This window comes from Rhinolophus sinicus, chromosome 18 (genome assembly GCF_057876585.1).
Source record: "Rhinolophus sinicus isolate RSI-liver-muscle chromosome 18, RSI-T2T, whole genome shotgun sequence".
In the NCBI taxonomy this organism is placed as follows: Eukaryota; Metazoa; Chordata; class Mammalia; order Chiroptera; family Rhinolophidae; genus Rhinolophus; species Rhinolophus sinicus.
In genome coordinates this window covers 14,960,889-14,984,396 of record NC_142518.1, presented here as the reverse complement: position 1 = coordinate 14,984,396, position 23,508 = coordinate 14,960,889, and the positions used below count along the sequence as shown (strand labels likewise).

The 23,508-nt window shown below is 38.3% G+C and overlaps 1 protein-coding gene across 2 annotated transcripts in view; it reads right to left on the bottom strand.

Moving 5' to 3' along the window:
* The window catches only part of PHEX (phosphate regulating endopeptidase X-linked), a 204,992-nt gene that overhangs the window by 56,092 nt on the left and 125,392 nt on the right, over positions 1-23,508 (bottom strand). The window contains exons 14-15 of one of the 2 annotated variants that reach the window (XM_074323776.2): positions 15,584-15,687; positions 5,707-5,840 (exon numbers count right to left, since the gene is read on the bottom strand). In XM_074323776.2, the coding sequence (XP_074179877.1) occupies positions 5,707-5,840; positions 15,584-15,687 (238 nt within the window). The remainder of the gene's footprint in view (positions 1-5,706; positions 5,841-15,583; positions 15,688-23,508) is intronic. The other variant, XM_019714582.3, reaches the window with a different exon arrangement.

The window sequence follows — 23,508 nt, the reverse complement described above, 5'->3', positions numbered from 1 at the left end:
CCTTGAGTATAACAGCAAAGGTAATAAAATCATTGGTTTTAGCCCTTAGGCCTTACATGTTTACAAGGCAAGGTTTTATTTGCTCAAAATAATTCCTTAATATGATTTGAGATGTATGAAGATAAAAACTAATATTGAAATGAGGCACTTTGCAGATATACATTGATATAGAATGTATGAAATGAATTTTATTCTAAAGACCAGTCCATGTTAATAGAAATGAAAAAAACAAATGTGAGCTGTTGACTCTATCACCTTTCTGCCATCACCTGACAGATCCAAAGTAGTTTAACATTTGGGTCAGAATACTCGTCAAGGTTCCATGGATCCTTTCCTGTAACAGGGCTCTACACCTGGGGAGGTGGGGTTTCTACACCGGGGGTTGGCAAACTACAGCCCATGTAAATAGTTTAAGTGGAACACAGCCATGCTCATTTCTTTATGAATTGTCTCTGACAGCAATGGCAAGCTTGAGAATTTGCAACAGTGACCACGTGGCTGGCAAAGACAAAAATATTTATGACCTGGCCCTTTACAGACAAAGTCTGCTGATCCCTGGTCTATGCCTCCAGAGGCTTGGCCTGAGGTCACACGTTATAAACCTGGAATGTCTACGCATGCTATACGCTGTTCCACACACTTTTATCGGAGGAATGAGAGTGTTGAGGTATTACATACGTATAGTAAAGGCACAAACTTTAATGGGAGAACACAATGTGTTTTTACACATGTATCACCTGTGCAACCACCTCCCAGATCAAGATGTTTCCTGTAACCCCTCCCAGTCAATACCCCCAGCAAAGGTAGCCATTATTTTAACTTCTATCACCTAGATCCCAGGTCCGTTTGCCTGTTCCTGAACTTTATACGAATGGAAACATGCAGCGTTTCATAGAGCATTAAGTCAGTGTCATTCTTACGCACTGTGGCATGGAGCAGTTTGCTCTTTTTCATTGCTATATAGTATTCAATTGTATGACTATACCACAATTTATTTACCTATTCTGCTGTTGATGGACATAAGGTTCTTTCCAGGTTTTTACAATTATGATTAAAGCTGCTATGAACATTTGTGTACACGTATTTTGGTGGGCATAAAGATCCATCATCAAAAGTGGGATTTCTGGGTTATAGGAGATAGCAACAAACTGCCAAACACTTTTCCAAATTGGTTGCATTTTTAATGCACAAAATAGTGTTAATTTATAAAATATTTTGAGATCAAAATCTTTATATCCTGCTGTATATTCTGTGAGAGACTGGCTATCCTGGGGATTACTGGCATGTCAATTTTAAATACACAATGTGGCAACGTGCTGGGACTTTTCAAATTCATCTCACTAAATCCTCACCCAGAACTCTGTGGGCTAGGTAACCTCAACATATGGCAGATGTGGACAATAGGCGTCAGGAAGGAGAAATACCTTGACCAAGGTCATACAACAAAATCACTGGCACTCAAGGTCTCCCATCCTGGTCTGCGCTGATTCCCTACTCAAAGTAGGAAGACCAGTTTTGCAGTTATCACAAAGTTAGGGAGGCACAAGCTTAGGCACCGATAACCTTAGCTCTTTACTTTCCTCTTTAAGCACCTTATCTGTTCAAATATAATTAAGTTCTGCACTAGTTCCTGAGTATGACTCCTTGTACAACAGACTTAAATCATTATTATTTCACACTGCACTCTGTATCTGAGGACATGCTACCCACCTTGACAAGGGTAGAAAAATAAGGAGCTATAACTACCTTGCAAAAATCTAACAATGAAAGAAAGCCACATATCATGGAGTTTCACACAAAGGCATGGATTTGCAAGAAAAAAAAACATACGGGTTTTTCTATTTTCTGCTCAAGTCTCTACTGTGCGCAGAAGCAGACTTAAGTGGCATAAATCAGAAAATGATAATGGGAACTGAATGTAATTCTCATAAATCACGTTACTAAGTATAGTTACATCTTAGATGTGAAACCCAATTAAACAGATGGCCACATGCTGTCAGAATCAGCCCCTAATCAATAAAGATGTTCATTTCAGAAAATCACCTCAATTTTTCACTTCTTCAGTGAAGCAAAAAGAAGGCAGTTGGGGGCTGGAGGGAAGTCCCAGGAAACCCAGTGGGGAAATGTATAAGAAGGAACTCCACCTGTCTTAATTTGTAGTCCAGAAAATCAGAAAGGAGAGAGAGAGAAAAAAGTTACCCAAAGGATTCCTTGTCATCTTGCCTGGGAATGTAATTTACAATGAGAGCAAGCACTGGTCATTAGGAAAATAGAAACAGCTTGAATCTCTTAATTAAAATATTGCTTCAAATTGTTCATTTCAAACCCCCTCTGCTCATGAGTTTTTGAGAAACCACTGGTTTACCCTGAAATGGCTGCTTCTTCAGTATACCTCTGACAGGATCAGCTCTTCCCAGACAAGGAAAGGCTGAACAGGGGTGAATCCTGGAGGCAGAATTATTAGCAGGCATACTTCAATCCCCAAAGATGTAGTAAGCCTTCACTGACACTGGAAAGTGAGTGTGGAAACACTGGTGAAGAGTCTATCTCAATGCCTTTTCTTGCATAAGAGCTGATCTATTACATTCGCTAAACTGGTGAAAATGAAATCTACCAATGCCAAGAGCTGATGAAATGAGAGTTGATGAAAACACTTCTGTACTTTGGAACACTCGCTTTGGAAAACATTTGGTGTTATCTGGTAAAGTTGAGCATTTTCATACTCTACAAGCCAGTAATTCCACTCCTCATATAGACCCCAAATACTTGTTTCAGGGAACATGTATGAGAATGTTCAGAGCACTGCTGTTCATAACAGCAAAAACCTGGGGCGAAACACATAGGTCTGCCAACAGAAAAGGTCTGCAAAACAAATAAGTAATCTGGGGTACAGTCACACAATGGAATATTATAGAGCAATGAAAATGAAGGAAACCTACTGCCACATGCTATGTGGATGAATCTTAAAAACATGCTGATTGAAAAAATCAACTGCTTAAGACTGCATGCAATATACATATTTTTGCTAAAACATAAGCAAAAATAAACACTATGTTGTTTAGGCATACTTAAATGGTTTAACATTCATTGTTTAAAAAAACAAGAAAATGATAAACACGAAATCAGAATAGTGGTTACCTCTACGATATGGGAGAGGAATGGGACGGGGAGGAGCACAGACAGATGCCATGATATTGGGAATGTTCCAGTTCTTGGTTGGGTGCTGGACTCATAGGCCTATATTTATCATATGTTTTCTTATATACTTTATAGCTTTACATGTTCTTGTATGTTACATATATTCTTTTGCATGTACCAAATATTACATAAAACACTTTCTTTTAAAATGAATAATCTAGGGAATTTTCTATTACCCAATAGGTTATTCCAATTATTATTATAATTCACATCATATAAATATAATTCATATTGTTACAAAGAGCATTTATAATTAAAATCCCAAATATCATAAGTTCCCATATGCAGCTTAGTTCTCAGTGTGGAGCTATATCAAAACATCATGTCGTGCATTTTCAATATAGACAATTTTTATTTGTCAATTATACCTCAATAAAGCTGGGGGGAAAAGAAAGCAATAGTATTTTAATGATAATGAATATTTCTATAGTAAGGCGTTACATCTGAAATTTCCAAAATATTGAACTGATATGGTTAAATAAGTTAATGTAGAAATCAAAAAACTACCACCATCTGTTTGTTTTCCTTCTGCTCATTCCTCTCGCAGACAAGTCCTGCAGAGGCTGCTATTTCCCAAGTGGCCACATGAGGGCGACTCGAAGGAGATGTGCCTGCTGGGAGTAGGCAGCCACAGCCTCAGGGCTGCCCTATCTGGCAAGGGAGCCCTGTCGGGATGAGGCCCAGCACAGAGGATCTACAGTGGGCAGGCAGGACAGGATGTCTCACTGAGAACGTGGCCTTCTGGCCCAGATCTGAGGACGCGGGAGTGTGAACCAGGCAGATCACTTGGGGAAGTTTTCCCAGGCAAAGAGGGTCCTGAGTATAAATACCAGGGGGAGGAGTGTCTCATGCTCTAGGAACAGGATGGAGGTCAGGGTGGCTGGAACAGAGGGGAGGTCAAGGCAGCACGATAAGAGGCCTCTGGGCCATTGCAAGTAATTTGGCTTTTATTCTGAATGAGATGGGAAGGTGATAAAAGGTTCTGAGCAAAGGAGGGAAATGAGATGATTGTAAAAGATCTTAAAATGGCTGCAATATTACATTTAGAATAGACTGAAGGCGGATAAGGACAGAAGAAGGGAGGCTAGTGAGGAGGCTATTACAGACATCCGAGGGTCGGGAAGGAATGGTAGTGCATGGTCAAGGGTGGTAAGTCTTTATAAACTCCATCCCCTGCATTTAACAAACAGCATAGCGATGCGCTTAAAACCATGGGATTAGGTCTTATTACCAAGCAAGGGCGTGAATATGGAGATCAGAAGAGGGGCAGGAGGGGATGAGAGACAAGCAAGGGCTCAAGCGGGAGGGAGCCCCTCTCCACAGCAGGTCACCGCCAACCTGAACTCGCAATTTGTCATTCTCGTGAATGTCTTCATACTTTTACTACATATACAGAACTATCCTGCATGTTTTTCGACCTTATTTATACAGTATCGTACTCCATATATATTCCCAAGTTGTTGTTTTCCCCCACACCGCCTAATATTTGTGAAGCTCATCATGCTACTACATGTCACTCTAGGTCACTCACTGTTCACTGCTGTGTGGCATTCCTTTGTGTGAACATGCCACATTTGATTCATTTTTTCGGCAGAGGGACACGTAGCTTGCTCCCCTTTTCCTGCTATGTAAACAATACTGCTATGAACATTCTCACATGGGCCTCCCTGTGTGAGGCTTCTCTAGGGTAGTGGTTCTCAAACTATGTTAGAGTCACCTAGAGGGCTTAATAAAACAGGTTTCTGAGCCCATGTCTAGGGCTCATGAACAATAGGTCCATGGCAGGGCCCAAGAATCTGCATATCTAACAAGCTCCCCTGGGATGCTGTTGTGGTGGTCCCAGGACCACACTTTGAGAATCACAGCACTAGGGCACACGCCAAGAGTGCAGATGATGGCCAGAGGTACGCATGGACATCTCTGGCTTTTGTAGGTGTTACCAAACTGCTCTGCAAAGTGGGCAAACCAGTTCACATTTCCACCAGCAGTGAGTATGTATCCCTGTTGCCAACACTTGGTGCTGTCACATTTTTAATTTGTGCCAACCTGATCTTTAATAATTTTTTAAACTTGTCATGGCATTTGAAATTACGTGTACTAAAAACATGTAAATAAAAGACACTCATGACTTTACATCCTAGGGTTAATTAGAACATTTCCCAACTTCTCTTATATATGGATAGTCCCCTCGGGTTCTACAATCTGCCCAGTTACCTGCTTGCTTTTCCCATCAACCCTAGAAATAAATAAAACGGTGTGGACAAAATCAGTAAGACCATTATGAGAGGAAAGGGGAAGCTTGTTCCTTTTTCATGGCCAACTTCACTGCAGTTTTATTTATTGTAGTTGATTCTATTTTTTACTCAATGGTGATATTAAGCTTTAAAAAAAAAAACTTAGAAGGTGAAAGGAGTAAAGAAGACTGGGCATATGGGTATGGAAACAAACTTCCTTCACCAACATACCTGGTCACTTTGGGGGGGCAAGAGGGGATAAAGAATGCCCTACCCTTAATCATAGGCATGGAAGAGTTCCTTCCATTTTGTACCAGATTAACCAGGAGACAAGAAGCCGAGGACTCACGGATCTGGTTGGTGGATGCACTATAGAAGGCATTGACCGTCGTTGGATTTGTAAACCACCTGTAGAAGGAGAAACAAATAGCACCAAGTGATCGTCATTATCCAGGCAGGAGGAAAGCAAGAACAAACACAATGTGGTGGGATTATATTAGCAAATAACCAGAGAACAATGGGGATACGGGGCACGAGGGGAAACGATCATTTCACTTTAGCGCTACTGCTCTGCTCAATAAACAGTCTCATCCTAAACTGAACATGGTTCAATAAGAATGTATTAACATGCCTGGCTATTCACTGGTACTAACTTAATGGAAAAAGTCAGCACCAGTGCTTCCGAAACATCTTTAATGAGAAATCCCAGAATCTAAAGGGCTCTCCCTGCAGATGGAAACCCAGCAACAGGCTGATGGTTGCCAGGCCCTGTTCAGTGGGTCCATGCGACAGCTGAGTTTCTTTGCTGCATCACTTCCGACCTGTTCACATTAAAAGGTTTTGGACTTTTGACAACACAGAGATCCATGTAAAGAGAGACAAATAAAGTGCATCCATGTTATGCAGAGGATCTGCCTATTCTGGTGGAAAGTTTAGATTTAAGCACCAAAAGACCTAAAGACTTGTCCTGCCCCATCACAAACTAGCTGGGTTGTGTCGGAACCTTCTTGGGGTTCACCTTTACCTATAAAATTAAGGTATGGCACTAGGAGATCTTGGGAGTACCTTCCAGCTATGAAGAGTCTACACTCCATTTTAAATACACAGTAGGTTACTTAGATCAGGGCTCGGCAAAAGTATTTTTCTGTGAAGTCACGCCATAAACATACTGGCATTTTTGAGGCAAAGGTGCAAAATCAAGGATGTTATGTAGGTACTTCTCTAGTGAGAGAAAATATTCCACAAATTTTTTATAAAATTCAAAATATAATAATAATTGAGTACAATGTTTCATAATCCAGGCCTGTTAATAAGAAGAATGGAATTCTTTTGGGGCAGCATAACACTTTGCTTAATTGGGGTTCAAACTTAGTGCTTCCCATCCTCAAATCAACTGCAAAATCAACTGTTTCTTAATCTCTAAAAATCGTTTTCAGTTCATGAGCCATACAAAAACAGGCAGGGGGCAAGGCTCATCCCACAGGCCATAGTTTGCCAACCCCTGACTTAGATGGCTGTGAGTTGCCCTTTATGATGAAAACCAAGCAATTTGTCTTAAGTTGAATTGCTTAAAATAAGCTTGTATAAATTCCTTTTCAGAACAATCATTTTACTAATTTCTGTTTTAATAGAATAATTACGTCAGACTAATAATTTATGTCAGCAATATGAAACTAGTAGGAAATCCAAGTGTTGACTCTAGTTGGTCCACCCATACCTTCTCCCCACCTATAAAGTCCATGAATATGTCATTCTATTATTATTATTATTATTATTATTATTATTATTATTAGCTAACATTCATTAAGCACTTCCTGTGTCCTAAGCACTTTCAATTCACAGGTTTTTCCCCATAGCAACAATAACAATTATTAGCCCATTTCACAGATGAGGATGATGAGACTTACAAGCATTATATACTTGCACAAAGTCTGGTCGTTCTGACTTCAAACCAGTTATATTACACTGGAGACATTACTAGACATCAAGAGAAAGAGTGTCCCTTCTCTTGTCAAAACTGAAACCTATACTCATTTCCATAAATGCATATTCTTTTCCTTCAACGTTAGGATTAGTATTTCAAAAAGCCCTAATGTTTAACACAAACTTAATGACTGGCTTATTTTCCTGAGGAAATAAGTAGACAAGAAAGCACTTTCATTGACTTAATGTTGCTACCTAAGTTAGGTAGAATTATGGCTCCCAAAATATATCTACATCCTAATCCCCGGATCCTGTGAATGTTACATTACATGACAAAAAACGACTGCAGATGTAATTAAGTTTAAGGACCTGAAAATAGGGAGGTTACCCAGGATTATCCAGGTGGGCCCATTCTAATCACATGAGCTCTTCAGAGCAGAAAACCTTCTCTGACTGGAATCCGAGAGATGCAACAGTGGAGGAAGTCAGAAGAGATTCTGCAGAACAGGAATTCAGACATTCCAAGAGTGAAAAGGATTCCACACGCTGTTGCTTGCTCTGAGATATAGGGGCCACGTGCAAGGACCAGAGAGAGACCTTTCAAGTGAAGAGTGTCTCCCAGATGACAGCCAGCAAGGAAGGAGGAACCTCAGTTCTGTAACCACAAGAAACTGGATTCTGCCAACACTTGATGAGCTTGAAGAGGATTCTTCCCAGAGCCTCCTGCTAAAAACCCAGCCAGCTGACACCTTGATTTCAGCTTTATAAAACCTGGAGCCAAGAAACCAGCCAAGCCAACCTGCACTTCTGACCTACACAACTGTGAAATAATACATTTATGTCATTTTGAGGTGCCAAGGTTATAGTAATTTGTTACAGCAGTAACAGAAAACTAATACACTATGCAAAGAACTAAGCATTTGTATGTTTGCTGTTTGGGTCAAGAAGGGAGAATCCAGGTGTCTCTCAACTTGGCCTCTAAATGACATTGGACTGAACCATAATATGTACAAAAGATTATGTGTATTCCTAGAGCTTATCCCTTCACTTCCCATCCTTCTCAACTCCTCTCCCTTTTGCAAATAATAAACTTTCAAAACATTAGGGTAAGAGCCATGAAAGGAAAATGTCTGTAACTGATGTACAAAGACAGACCAAAAACAAAACAAAAAAACGAACTCAGACAACCATACGCCTAAAACATCTTAATCCAGACACATGACCTCACCTTTCCTGACCTCACAGAGATCTTGCTGATTCTAGGGCATGTTTGGAGCCTTGGGTATATGCAGAGCTCATATTACGTGGCTGCACCAGTAGAACCTATCAGTTATGGATGCTATTATTTCTTCTAATTGGTCAGTGCCCACGCCAAACCAGCCATTAAATATTTTCTGTATCACCCTGATTACACCCAAGTTTATTATATATTTAGTTTTATTATTCTCTAATGTAAGGCTACCTGTGCTGGTTCTCATCTGTGTTGGCCTTTATTTTTTTACACTCTTCCCAATAAGAGGTGCAGTGTAAATTCCTCTCCTCTTAATTACGGGCTGGCCTCAGTGACTCCCTGCTAAAACATATGATGCAGTGGAAATGACACTGCATGACTACCAATGCTAGGCAGTTAAAGGCGATACAACCTCCCCTGGGGTGTGCACACATGAGCCCTCCCTCCCCCTCTCATTCTCAGGAAACTTGCTCTTTGAAATGTCTTGCTCAGTCAGCATGCTATAAAGTAGCCCAGTGCCCACAGAGAGGCTATAGTAGGCATTCCAGCGAATAGCCATCATCAACCACTAGCTCTGAGAGAGGAAGGCTCCCACATGACTCTAGTCTCAGTCACTATATGACAGTAACAACATGAAAGACCATGAGCAAGAACCACCCAGCTGAGCCTGGTGACCTCCAGAGCCACAAGAGAGAGAAACAAATAATTACTGTTGTTTTAACACTCAAAATTTTAGGGTGGCTTGTTACACAGCAGTAGATAACTGAAACACTGAAAAGTTGGCTGTCCATAGACTAAGTCCTACCCAATAGGTTAAATTTTCCCATAAAAGTTTCATTTGTCCAACACAATGGTTTTAAAAAGTATTAAATTGGAATCTCTTTAAATGAGGTGTGCAATCACTAGTTCCCAAAGTCTTCACCACTCCCTACCATTTACACCTGTCCGAGTCAACATTTGTTAACTGATGGGAACTTGAAGGCACTGAGTTTGCACAACTTATCTCCCAACAAGATTTTAAGTTCCTTTTGGGCTAAGACGATTGTCCAAGTGGTATGTGCAGAGGAGAAGATCACTAAATCTATTTAAATGAATGTATTGCTACATATACATCTATTTGAATAAACAAAGAATGTCATTCATGTGCTTTAAATTATTCTTATTATGTCTTAGGGTGCTCCTACAATCTGTGTTTGGGGGAGGATTTAGTGGACAAGGTAGGAAGAGGTCTCATATAAATTTTAAATTCAAAAATATATGGGGATGAAACTATACTGGCCAACAGGATACATAAAAGGACTGTAATACTTAAATATAATAATCTAAAGGAAAAGACGCTGATTTTTGGACCCTATATAATAGGGATATATCAGACTAAAGTTTTACATTTTACCTAGCAACTCTTAAAAATAGTCTAAGGAATATAGAATGTAAAAATCATCAAGTACTTGGTGGCCAGATGGCTCAGTTGGTTAGAGAACGATCTCTTAACAATAGGGTTGCCGGTTCGATTCCCACGTGGGCCAGTGAACTGCGCCCTCCACAACTAGATTGAAGACAGCGAGCTGCCGCTGAGCTTCCAGAGGGGTGGCCGGATGGCTCAGATCGTTAGAATGCGACCTCTTAACAACAAAGTTGCTGGACTGCACACCCTGCAACTAAAAGTTGAAAATGGCAACAGGACTTTGAGCTGAGCTGCGCCCTCCACAAATAGATTGAAGGACAACTTGGAGCTGATGGGCCCTGGAGAAATATACTCTCCCCCAATATTTCCCAATAAAAATGAGAAAAAAAATTTATTCAAAAAAATCATAGAGTACTTATTGCTTTATTTCTAATATCCTATAGATTATATTCATCCCATTACATGCTATAGATAATGCTTTTGCAAATAAAAATTCTGGGCAGAACCATAATTTGTATAGACATTTGCTGTATTTTTATATACCTTTCAAAAGACAGAAGAGGAAAATCCAGTCATGTTTAGTCACAGTAGAATGAGAATGAGTTAATAGGGAAACTGGCTTAAAATCATTTCTGTCAAAGAAAGGGGATCCTGAGGGAAACAAATTACTTTCAACTCAAGCTGAGAAATAAAGTAAATCCTCTATTTTTAAGCAAGCTTGATGAAGTGACAATTTTGAGAACCAACCCTAAATATGTACCTTCAGGGACAACCACGGTTAATTTCAGTCTTGCTGACATTTATCTCCACGTTAGAAACTTCTTAATGTACATTAGTGCAGCTAAAATGGATTCCATGAGAACGAAAGATAAAGGGTATTTATATCCTATACTCACAACGAAGCAAAATGTTATTTCAGGGCTTTGTGGAAATATATTCATGATGTGCTGTTCGAAGTAAACTAGTGTAGTGGAACTACTCCAAAACCATCCGAACTCGATTAACTCATGGATTTTCAGACCTAAAAGATGTCGATTAAAGTCAATGGGTATCATGAAGCTAAAATTACCTACCATCCCTGAAAAAGACCAGCCCGAAATTTCTTTAAAAACGTAACCATTATGTCACTTTACTGGGCAAAGAAGACCTTAAATTTCTTAATGTTGCTTTCCCTGAAATAGATAAATAGTCTGAGGAAAGAAGAATTACTAGCATTGTACTGATTTTCATTCCTGAAGAACTTTCCAGAAACATTAACCAATTTAATGTCCTTCTGAAAGAGGCATTTGTTTTCATTGACAGAGAATAAAACTATGCAAATCATACAGTTTACCCAAGCCCACGAAGTCAGCCAGTATTTTTCCAAGGCATGAATAAAATATTAGAAATAGTGAAGGCCATTAGAATCTGACAACCTATCAGTATTTCACAATGATGTTAAAGATGACACATTTAGTCAGGAGTTTTTCAATTAGCAACCCAGGCTTTGCTACACCCCCAAATGAGTAACATCATTTTGAAACTAAAGAATTAACTTGGCAACATCTCTAATATGGAGGAATCCATGAGAAGACCCTGAAGTCACAGAAATACTGGTAAGACCCTTGAATTTCCCACAAGTTGCAAAAAAAAAAAAAAACAGAGTTTGAACTGATCTGAAAGGGCAGGATGACATACATAGATCTGTGACTACCATACTATACGTAGATGCTCAGTGGGGTATTGGAAACCATTTGCTGAACACGTTGGATTTGAGAAGCTAGTTTTAGGACCCTAAATCTAAAATTACTATTGAATAATTTAAGTTGGAAATGAAATAGGAGAGGTGGACTGAGAGACACTGGATACGAGGAAATAACCAAGGACAATGGAGCAGATGACTTTAAACCAGTTATGTGTCATTTCCAAAGAACCTCTAAAGCCTTCTGCTTTCTTCCTTTGTGCTTTTGATTGGAGTCAGGTATGGCTAGGGGAGTGGTTCAGCTTTAGGCCTACTTCTTAAGACAAACACTTTTAATGCTTTTAACTAACTTTGTGGGGAGGGTTTGAAGGGCAGAAGAGAGGAGTCGTGGCTAAGAGGGAGAGACAGTAATCAAAGCTTAAGCCACGGGAGAGTATGGGACCTAGAGTTTCTAGAGGCCAGAAGAGCAGGAAGTTCAAAGCAAGAGTAACTAGAAACCCAGAGAGGATAAAAAGAGCCAGCCAAATATCTGGAGGCCAAAATATAAGTCAAGGTTAAAAAGCGGGTCATGAAAAAAAAAGGGTCATCGAAGCCAGGCTTCCAGCTATGATGTTATGAAAAGATCAACAAATCCTTTCCACAAAAATAAAGTATAAAACTGGACAAAACTGTCAACAAACAACCATTTTAGGGCTCTGAGAATTGATCAAAGGCAAACAATCAAAAGGTTGAATTTTGAAAAACTGCTAGAGCTAGAAGTAAGTACAATAGGAGTCTGTAAGCCTTGTCGGAAACTGCTCCCATCCATCCCAGCTCCACCAGTGAGAACTTAGTTTTGTTACGATAGGGCTGGTTGGCAAATCAGCAGCTTTGCTGCCACAGTGGGTGGACTCAATCCAGAGTGAGAGCGAAAACCTGCAGCTTTATCAGTTAAAAGTGGTGAACTTGGTAAAAATAAAAAAAAATTAAAAAAAAATGAGGAAAACCCTCAGTTTTGCTAGCCTGAAGTTCTAGCTCCCGTTGGGAGAGCAATGGACCAGCCAGAAATTTAAAAGGGAGATCCTGGAGCTGAAAGAGTCATAGAAGGGTGACATAACCTCTCCACGTCTCCTTGACTGATGGGGGAACTAGGCACATGTACACAGGAAACCAGAGAGACCTCAGAGGGAACTGAAATCCAGTGCTGACTAAGAATTGGTTGCAATTTTGAATGTGCTCCCAAACCCCCACACAGACCACCTGGCAGAGGACAGAAGCCCTACAGGCTAGAGGTGCTGGAGCGCAAGCTCTGTCCTGATCCCCTAAGCACTAAATTATACAGATACAGGGACAAACTTTAGGAAGTGAGGCTAAAAAACAAAAATAAGAATTTGAAAAATGAGCAGCGACATCCACAGCTGCATACTATAGTGGAGACAGATTCTGCAGTGTAAGTCCAGGAAGTTACTTTTAAAAAAACTTCAGAAAAAGAAATCAGAATCCACAGTTGCTACATTATCTAAAATGCCACTTTCAATTCAGGGGGAGGGGAATCACTGCATAAATTATGTAAATATCTAATCATATGCTGTACACTTAAAACTAATATAAAATAACATTGAATGCCAACTGTAATTAAAAAATAATCTTTGAAAAATAAAATGTCATTTTCAACAACAAAAAATATTGTATCATGCAAAGAAAAAGTGTAAAACAAGAAAAAAAGCAATCAATAAAAACTGACTCTAAGTGAGCCCAGATGTTGGATTTAGCAAAGACTTGAAAGCAGCCATTATAAATTCATTCAAAGAATTAAAATAAACTATATTCAAAGAATTAATGAAATACGATGACAACGATTCAACAAATAAAGAATCACAGCAGAAAAATAAAAACTATAAGAAAACAACGAAATGGAAATTCTGGAGTTGTAAAGTTCGATAATCAAAATGAAAAATTTGTCAGATAGGTCAATATCAAATTTGAGAATGCACAAGAAACAATCAATGAATTTGAAAATAAGTCCATAGAAATTATCCAATCTGGAGAACAGAGACAAAAACACATTGGAGAAGTGAGCTATAGCAGAACAGAGTCAAAAGTACCAGCAGGCAAGAACAAAAAGTAATCTAAACCGAAGCTGAAGAATTTCTCAATTGAAAGCCTCTATTCATTTGCAAAACGGGGATAATAAATAGTACCTAGACCTTATGGAATTCACATGAGGATAAAATGAATTAAAACATGTAAAGCACTTCCTGGCACATAATAAAAACATAATTCTTAGCTGCTATCATCATTATCACCATCATCATCACACATTTTGCTAGGGAAGGAAATCATGGTTGATGCTGGCCTCAAAAGTTCCGAGGGTACCTTTCTTACCTGTAGGGAAAGGTCCCACAGGAAGGTAGGAAGAAGGGGAATATATTGTAACTACTATTAGAGGAAAATAACAGAGCTATCAGGTCTCTGACACTCATTACCTCAACAAATATTACCTCCTCTACTTACTGCATAATTATATATATATATATGTGTATATGTGTGTATATATATATATATATATACATATACATATACATATACATATACATATACATATACATATACATATACATATATATATATATATATATATATAACAGGTAATAGGGAACAAATTTTACTTTTTCCTGTAAGACAGGTTAAGTGTTTGGGGGTAGGGAAGGGCCAGCCGCTGTTATTTCCATGTGATAGATAGGAAACAGAGGTAGAGAGATTTCATATATATATATATATATATATATATATATTTAGAGAGAGAGAGAGAGAGAATACACATTTTAAGAAAGGAAAAAACTGTATTAAAATTGTAATACTCAATATATACCGATAACAAAAGATGAATAGAAGCCATGCGTATACATTTTTTTGGCACCCCCTGTGTATGTATGTATGTATATATGTGTGTGTGTGTGGATGGGTGCCAAAAAATATGTATATAAATGGACACTTTGGTCAACGTTGCTCAAGCAGTAGTTTGCCATAATCAGAAGAGTCTGGACGCTGATGGGAACCACTTTGAGCACCTCTTATAATTGCAGAAGTCAAATGTGACTTGTAATCATCTTTTGTTATCAGTATACATGAGTATTACAATTTTAATAGTTTTTCCTTTCTTAAAATGTGTATACATTTTTTTGGCACGCTCTGTATATATGGTGTTTTGGAAGTCCTCTTTCATGAGTGTCTTCAGTTGTGCTGCCGTGGCTGCCTCGATGTCCTGAACCATTTTGACTTCGGGGAAGAGCCATAAATCACACGGTGCCAGATCCAGTGACTAAGGTGGATGAGGACACACCGTAATGTTTTTATTTGACACAAATTGCCATACCAGAAGCAATGTGACGCGGAGCGTTGTCATGATGGAGGATGAAACCGTTTGCCCATTTCTCAGGCCATTTTTCTACGCACATCGTTTCTTAAACGCTTGTAAAGACACTCACGAAATAGGACTTCCAGAACTGCTTCAGAAAGTGGCAAGAATGATGGGATAAGTGTGTTTGAAGACAGGGGGAGTATTTTAAGGGGAATTAATGGCAATGTGTCTTTTACTGTAATAATTTTTTTATTTGAACATTCACCGTATTTTGTGATCACACCTCGTATATTCATAACAAGTTATGAGCTGAACATTTGCATCCTAATAAGCTTCTTTTGATATGCATTGATGCTAGGAGTGGGGCAGCAATAATTAGATTGAAAAACTCATTCATATAATACCCGAAATAAGAGTTGCCAAAACATAACACAGATTTTGCCAAACCAAGATAAGTGGCAAGCCAGCTACTCTGACTTGAGGGCAATTACAAAGTTTGATCCAAATAGACCCTACTTCCCACCAACATATTTATCTATTTCACTTTATTTTATTTTATTTTTTTACTTACTCTGTTTTTGGAACAGCTTTTCTCAGCCAGAAGAAATCAGACTGTGCTAAATACTTGCGGGTTTGCAGAACGTTGCCAAAGTAGTCAGATTCTGAAAACTTGATCTGAATGAAACAAACCACAATGATCATTGTTCTAAGTGCAGAGAAGAGATGGTTCTGACAAAAGACTTCAGTGCACAAATGAGCAATCAACAGAGAAGCTGCATTCCTCATAGCATCTCTCAGCCATTACCGGTTAACCCAGGATGCACAAAGCCATGAAATTTAATTTCAGTGATTTTCTTTTAAAATAAAAATTTTAAAAATAAATATGGTCATTTCTGGATCACATTATAAAAAGGGAGAAGATGCAGTAATTTACAATGTATTTCATTTGCTTTATAATTGGCAAATCAACTTTAACCCTTACAGGACATATTATCTTAGGTTTGAAATTTCTCAGCCTACGAGTCCTTGATTTTTTTCTAAAATGTATACTTTATTTGTCACATAGGTTCTTCTAATAACATTCAGTTTAGTCAGATGAAATCTCATTTAGCTTACAGATGACGATTTAGTCAAATGTTAAAATCCAATTTACTGTAATCGGCATTTGTTTACGAAAGAAAAAACAAGGAAAGCAATTCAGAGACTTATTTTCCACCCCAAGCACAATGGAGTCACTAGAATAATTTAATTATTAATAGAATTTGTCTATTAACACTCAAAAAATGCTCTGGTCACTAAAAAATAATGAAATTACAGAAACAAATCACAGATTACAGCTTGCATGGAAAAACAGGAAGTTGATGACTCACAACAATGTTATCTATGATAATAGGAAAACAGACATAATTGACTCGACTCCTTTTCTTTTTTTGGAAGAATGGTAGACAGTTTCAATTTTATAGGCACTCTCTCTACAAAACTAGCAGTGCTTAATCTAAATGTTGTAAATAATATCTGTATAACAGTGAAAGCAATGGTTTGTAATGATCTCTAATACTTTGGTTTTAAAATATATTACTGTACCAAATAAAATAAGAAAAACACACTTTTGAATAAACAAATAACCAAGAGTAATGAAATTCTTATCAGCTGTAATATATGTGTAAATTTAAACCATGAGACTCTTTTAAAAGCAAAAATTAAAATATAGCAAGTGAATGTATATGAAACCCGCAGGCGTTACAGTACAGATATGAATGTATATATACAACTTGATGCTTATAGACTTGACAGCAGCATATTTGTTGGCCAATATATGGCTCAGGTTTATTTTTTCTGTCAACATAGTGAATACTCATTATGTCTGTAGAGTAGCTTTTGTTAGTGATTCATCTTAACAATCTTTGCAGGGGGCCAAGCCAAAATATAAAAAAAGTAGTCAAATAACTAAAGTGACCGGGGAAAAAAGCAGGAATGAAAATATCAATTCCTGGCATCCTTGGTGTTTTACTTGGCCAACAAGTTATAAAGATATGACTTTAAATTGTCCCTCAATTCTTACAGGAGTGGCTGATAAATTGTAGTATAGTCACATAATGGAAAACAATACAGCAGTTTAAACAAATGGTCTGTATGTGTGAGCATGAAATAATCTCAAAAGCAATGCTGAATGAATAAGTCAAGTTGTATGTATGAGACAATTTAAAGTTTTAAAACATGTAAAATCGTACTGTATGTTGTACCTATGTTGCAAAAGCATAAAGAAATGGATGGGAATGATAAACACGGAATTCAAACTAGTGTTTATATCTAGGGAAGGAGGTAGGCAAGGAGGAAGGACATTAGGTCAAGGACGAGTACACAAAAAAATTTCCAATGTATCTGTTTTATTAACTTAAAATGTGTGTGTATGTATAAAGCTAGTATGTTTAATATTTGTTAAAGCTAGACGTATTCAAAATATGATTTACATATTTTCCAATGTTTGAGATGCTTCATGATAAAAAGAAATCTTACAATCAATTGTATTTTAAGACATTTATACTCAGCCTCAGAGGAAATAGCGTAAGCTCCTTGTTTTAGGAAGCAACCTCATCTAGCAATCCTAATGCATTCCTAGATTGTATGGTTAAAAAAACCAAATGTGTCCAATGTTCAGCCCTTATCCTTTTTCAGCTTTTGGACCCAAGACAGCTCTGCCAGAACTTTCAGAATATGATTGTAACTAATAGGAAATTCTGATGTGTTCTTGAGTTCAGAACACTTTCCAGAAATTCTCCCAAAGGAATTTCCTTCAAAAATATTAACTTTTTTTTTGTAATATCAGTAGGGTCAGTTGTTAACTTTCAGAAGAGTTTGCTATTTGTGAGATTTTCCTGTTCTTCTGAAAAGCAAACAAAAAAGAAAAAACTTGACATTCAGGTTGTTCTACAGATATCAAATAAAAAAACATCCAAAAATGTTCTAAAGAAGAGTCCCACATCTAAAAATACTTTAAATAAATAGTCCTACCACACAACCATGAAAACAATGATGGGGACCAAACTCAGAGGTAAGTAATTAGTTTGCCAACAGCTTACCCATGTTTAGAAGAACAATTTAAAAGTTGTTTTATTAAACAATATTTGCTGTTTTCTTAGCCTGGTTTAGTTGATCTAATCCATTTATTTAATGGTAGTCACAGGTAACAGGGGACAAATTTTACTTTTTCCGGTAAGACAGGTTGAGTGTTTGGGGGTAGGGAAGGGCCAGCCGCTGTGATTCCCATGTGATAGGTAGGAAACAGCTAGAGCTTATGGAACTCAGCAAAGCCATACAGTCCTAATCATTAAGTTAGGACTTCAGTGTTGTTTTCATTGGTCCTAATAAGCAAACCAGTGATTTAATAGAAAGAGTACAGGGAAGGAGAAGGTAAAAATCACAGTGGGAGGAGAAGCAGTGATTAAATAAATCATGGTACCGTTTTCTTAAATCATACAGCTATTAAAATAATGGTAAGAAGGTCAGTATACAAAATTGTATATAAACATTAATTACAACTATACAAAAAGAGAGAGAAAAAAATAACACACTAAAACAAAGCATGTATTATGTTCAAGTACCAATATATGGGTGCTTTTTCATTCTTTTTCTCTCTTTTCCAAATTTTCCACCATGTGATAACACTTTGATAATTTCCAATATTTCAGTAGGCCCTTGAGTGAGAAATAATTATGAAACTCAGCAACCATTGGGGAAGTCCTGCTTATTCTAAATATAGCAACAAAAATGAATGCACATGAATATTTTAAAAACACTTATAATCTTCAAAAACTGTTTAAACTCTGCAAGAGACAATAATTGGCTTGAAAGCTTCTTGTCCTTTCAGTTACTGGTGAAAATCTAGGTCAAGTTGATAATGACTTTCAATCAATTCCATGTCCAGACTTTTCAATTGAGTGACCTCTGCAGAACTAACTGGGGTTCTCCTGTCATTTCCTAGGAATAGCTGTTCCTCGGAATAGATCATAAAATTTAGGGGAATCTCAATTTCTCTTCTTGGAAATCCTATCCTGGATGCCAAGCACCAAATGCCACAGACCAAATAGAAAAATAACGCTATTCTCCCAGCCAAAGGTGAGGAACACGTAATAAGGGCAGAAAAAGAAGTGTGCTCAGCTTCTCTGTAGAACCAGTAAGTATGTGTTGATAAAACACTACATAAGCCAATAGGAAGTATAGATTCTAGAATACTATTTGTTTATGTTAAAGCCATTTAAAGATGTTCGGACATATGTCCAAATGATGTATAAGAAATATTTTATATTAGACACCCAAATAATTTTCTGAATCCTTAATGGATCCAGATTTTATATTTACGTTTTCCCTTAAATAGCAAAGTAACATGCAAGACTGTTGTATATAGATGGCTTGGCCCGTAAGTAGTATATACATAGACACACACACTCACACATACCTACATACAAGGGTGATGTTCAAAATGTTTAACAACCTACATATGTGGGCCACTGTGGAAAAAGAAGTTCCTACAGCAGCCATGTAAGCATGACTCTGAGGTAGCAATAGTTAGCACACACCAGCCAAAAACCCGATGCAACCAGATGCCCTGTTGCCACCACCAGGAAGACAGGGAAGTCTTGGTCTGCTCTGGCCCATGGAGGGCTCTAGATGAAGGCCAGTGTGTGGCAGTGATGGAGGGCTGGATGGCAGGTTGGTGGGCACCCCACTTCTGTGCCATTCTTAGCTCTCCAGGGGCATCCTGGCCAGAAATCACTTGAGAGAGCCGAGGGCAATGCTTTGATTTTTTTACCAGAATTCAGAATTATTTCAATATTTTAACAACCTATCTTTCTGGAGCATTCCACCTAAATATCACCCCATTCTTGCATAGTGGCAGTAGCACTCTCTGTCATTTATACACCACAAAACGTGCCATACACACACACACACACACACACACACACACACAGGTGTGAGTGCTCCACTCGCCAGAGCAGACCAAGACCTACCCCAGAGAATGTTATGTGGGTTCATGTAATATCTATTTATCTCTATATGCATATTTATATGTTTATGTATGTACATGTGTATCATTCACCAGAAACATTGATTTTCTCTGAAAAATTACCCATATTCAATTCTCCTAGGTCAGCTGTGATTCTGACTTTAGTCCCTACTGCAATTCTCCAGCAGCTTTCCAAGAATGAGTGAAGTACCTAATACTGCCGATTGTTTACCTTTTGTCTCTCAGATATGTGCCCACCCTTTTACTCTGTTCTAGAATGTAGAGGCTGGGAATCTGAAAACTCTGTTTTTCTAGGCTCCATCGCCAGTTGGCTTCCTGCCAATAGGAGGCACTGGGGAAAATCAGCAGCAGGAGGGGAAAGGATGCTGTGTTTGGTCTCTTTCATTCTCTCCTCTTTCTTCTTCTGACAATGGCTGAAAGAATCTTCTTCCCCTCCTCCACAGCCTCAGCTCTGCTCTCTTAAACAATGATACCATCATCCCCTCCTCCCTTTTGTGCCCTTAGAAACAGGGTAGCTGCTTCCTGAAGTTATTAATCTCTGGCTTACCTCACCTTCCTGATTTTTACCTTCCAAATTATTTCCTGTACTAAATCTCCTGTCTTTGAAATACCTGGTGTGGTTTTGGCTTCCCGGCTGATACACCAACCTTTACAAAATTGGTTTTAAAAGTGTTGGAGAGGCTGTGGACAAAAAGGAACCCTCATCCACTGTTGGTGGGAACACAGACTGGTGCAGCCGCTATGGAAGGCAGTGTGGAGGTCCCTCAAAAAATTACGAATAGAATTACCATATGACCCAGCAATCCCTCTCCTGGGTATCTACCCAAAAATCTGAAAACATTTATACATAAAGACACATGTGCTCCAATGTTCATTGCAGCTTTGTTTACGGTGGCCAAGACATGGAAACAACCAAAGTGTCCTTCGATAGATGAATGGATGAAGAAGTTGTGGTATATATACACAACGGAATACTATTTGGCAGTAAGAAAAGATGAAATAGGACCATTTGTGACAACATGGATGGATTTTGAGAGTATAATGCTAAGCGAAATAAGTCAGACAGAAAAAGCAGAGAACCATGTGATTTCACTGATATGTGGTATATAAACCAAAAACAACAAAAGAACAAGACAAACAAATGAGAAACAAAAACTCATAGACACAGACAATAGTTTAGTGGTTACCAGAGGGTAAGGGGGGTGGGGGGTGGGAGATGAGGGTAAGGGGGATTAAATATTTGGTGATGGAAGGAGAACTGACTCTGGGTGATGAACACACAATGGGATTTATAGATGATGTAATACAGAATTGTACACCTGAAATCTATGTAATTTTACTAACAATTGTCACCCCAATAAATTAAAAAAATGTATCAAAAAACAAAATTGGTTTTAACTCATTCTTGAGCTTATTTCCATCAAGGATCAATGAAGGAACACTGAGTAAGGCTAATTTGAAAATGGACTGACGTCTACCTTTCTAGGCCAACTAGTAGGCTTTCCTACATGCTACTGGCGGTTCACGTAAAGGGCATTTCCTTTCTTCTTGCTCTTTTCAAAGACCACAGAAAGGTTGTTGTTCAGAAAGACTTTGCTGGGTATCTCAGTTTACCTTGTCATCCTTGGAGGGAAAAAAAATTTTTTTCTCTAATTCTTTACATTTGCCTCTCAGTTCTTTTCCATTTGCTCTTATCTCCACATGGGCCCAACTTCAGTTTTTCACCTTTCTCGCTGACCTTCATCTGATCCATTACCTAATCTCTATCCTCTTTCCTTTTGCATTTTTACCTGATGAATCGTATCTTCACTTGCGTCAAATAAAGCTGGTTTTCATTTGTAAAAGCCTCTCATGTTCAGAGCTTATGGAACCAGAAATTTCTCGTAGGCAGTATAGTAGTCCTTATCACGTTCCTCAAAACTGAAAACACAGTCCCATTGTGTACCTGCAAAACTTGAGTCCTTTTGCTATTAACCTCAGTGACACTATTACCATCACATCAAGCATCCGTTACCTATTTTCGGGTTGGGTTTTATTCATTTTCCCTATCAGTTTCTGAACACAAATGTATTTTTATTTCATGTATTTGGATTGTTTTCACCATCTGTTTTTTTAAACTGCTAGAAACTCTTGGGTGTAATTGTGTCTGCTTTGGCAATGAGTCAGATGAAAGCCCTTTCTTCACAAAAGTGCTTAAAAATCTTGGTGTCTAATGGCTGCAGTTCAGGCCCTGGACAAACGAGGAAACATACCTAACACTGCATCCTGTTTGACATTTGGTTTCTTTTCAGAAAAGGTACTGCATTCACTGAGTTCTGAAATTCAGTATGGAACCCAGGTTCTCCTGCTAAGGTACTTTGTACCCTGGTGCTGCTCTTCTTAGCAGTGACAGTTATAATGATCCACAAAGTACAGTGTTTTCCGGAAAATAAGACCGGATCTTATACTAAGTTTTGCTCCAAAAGACTCATTAGAGCTTATGTTCAGGGGATGTCATCCTGAAAAACATGCTAGGGCTTATTTTCTGGTTAGGTCTTATTTTCGGGGAAACACGGTAAAAACTACCATTTATAGAGAGCCAACTTATGCACCAGACATTATCCTAGGTGTTTTTACATGTTGTATAACCTCATTTAATCGTCCCAACAATACTACGCGTTGGTTACTATTATCTCCAGTATCCAGATAACCAAAGGGAATCTAACTGAAGTTACACAACCTGCACAAGACCAAACAACTAGTAAGTGGAAGAGGCAGATTCACTCCAAAGCCTGTGCTCTTAACCAGTTGACAATACGACCTCCCTTTTTCTCTTCTCCTTCCCAACCAGCTCTGGGAAAGCAATTCCTACCAATTCTTTGTTCTGGAAGAACAGAGGAGCAACCCACTCCTCTGTTCTTCCAGAACAGCTGCATAACAAGGACCCTGCAGAACTCCTTCTCAGATTACAGGCAGAGCTGCCTGGGCCCAGATTTCCGTTCTGGTCTGACTCTGTGTGGCGCTGAGGAAATCACTTAACTTCTTTGAGTCTCTACATCCTTTTCTGCAAAATGGGGCTAAACACCATCTACTTCATTGGATCACTGTGGGGCTTAAAAGATAACATACATGAATGTGTCAAGTGCATTAGTATTTTTAATTATCATAATAAAGTGAGATTTTTTTCTGCATCAAAACAATGTATAATAAGATGGGCTGTCTGAGTGTTGGGATACTGTGAGGCATAATTATCTTCCTCCATAGCAACTGGATCAATACTTTGCAAGGCCATATCTTGGAGCCAAATGGAGAAACTTTTCACTTAAAGCCTTCTCTCACTTTTGAAAAATCTTGCAAAATTCTGATATTCATCTACAAAGCTAGGATTGCTTGCAGATATGCAACTTGTAAAACCACAATTTCAGGAAAGAGCTACACCTCGAAACCACAGCTATTTAAAGAATTCCAAAAAACTACTTTTTCAACAAAAT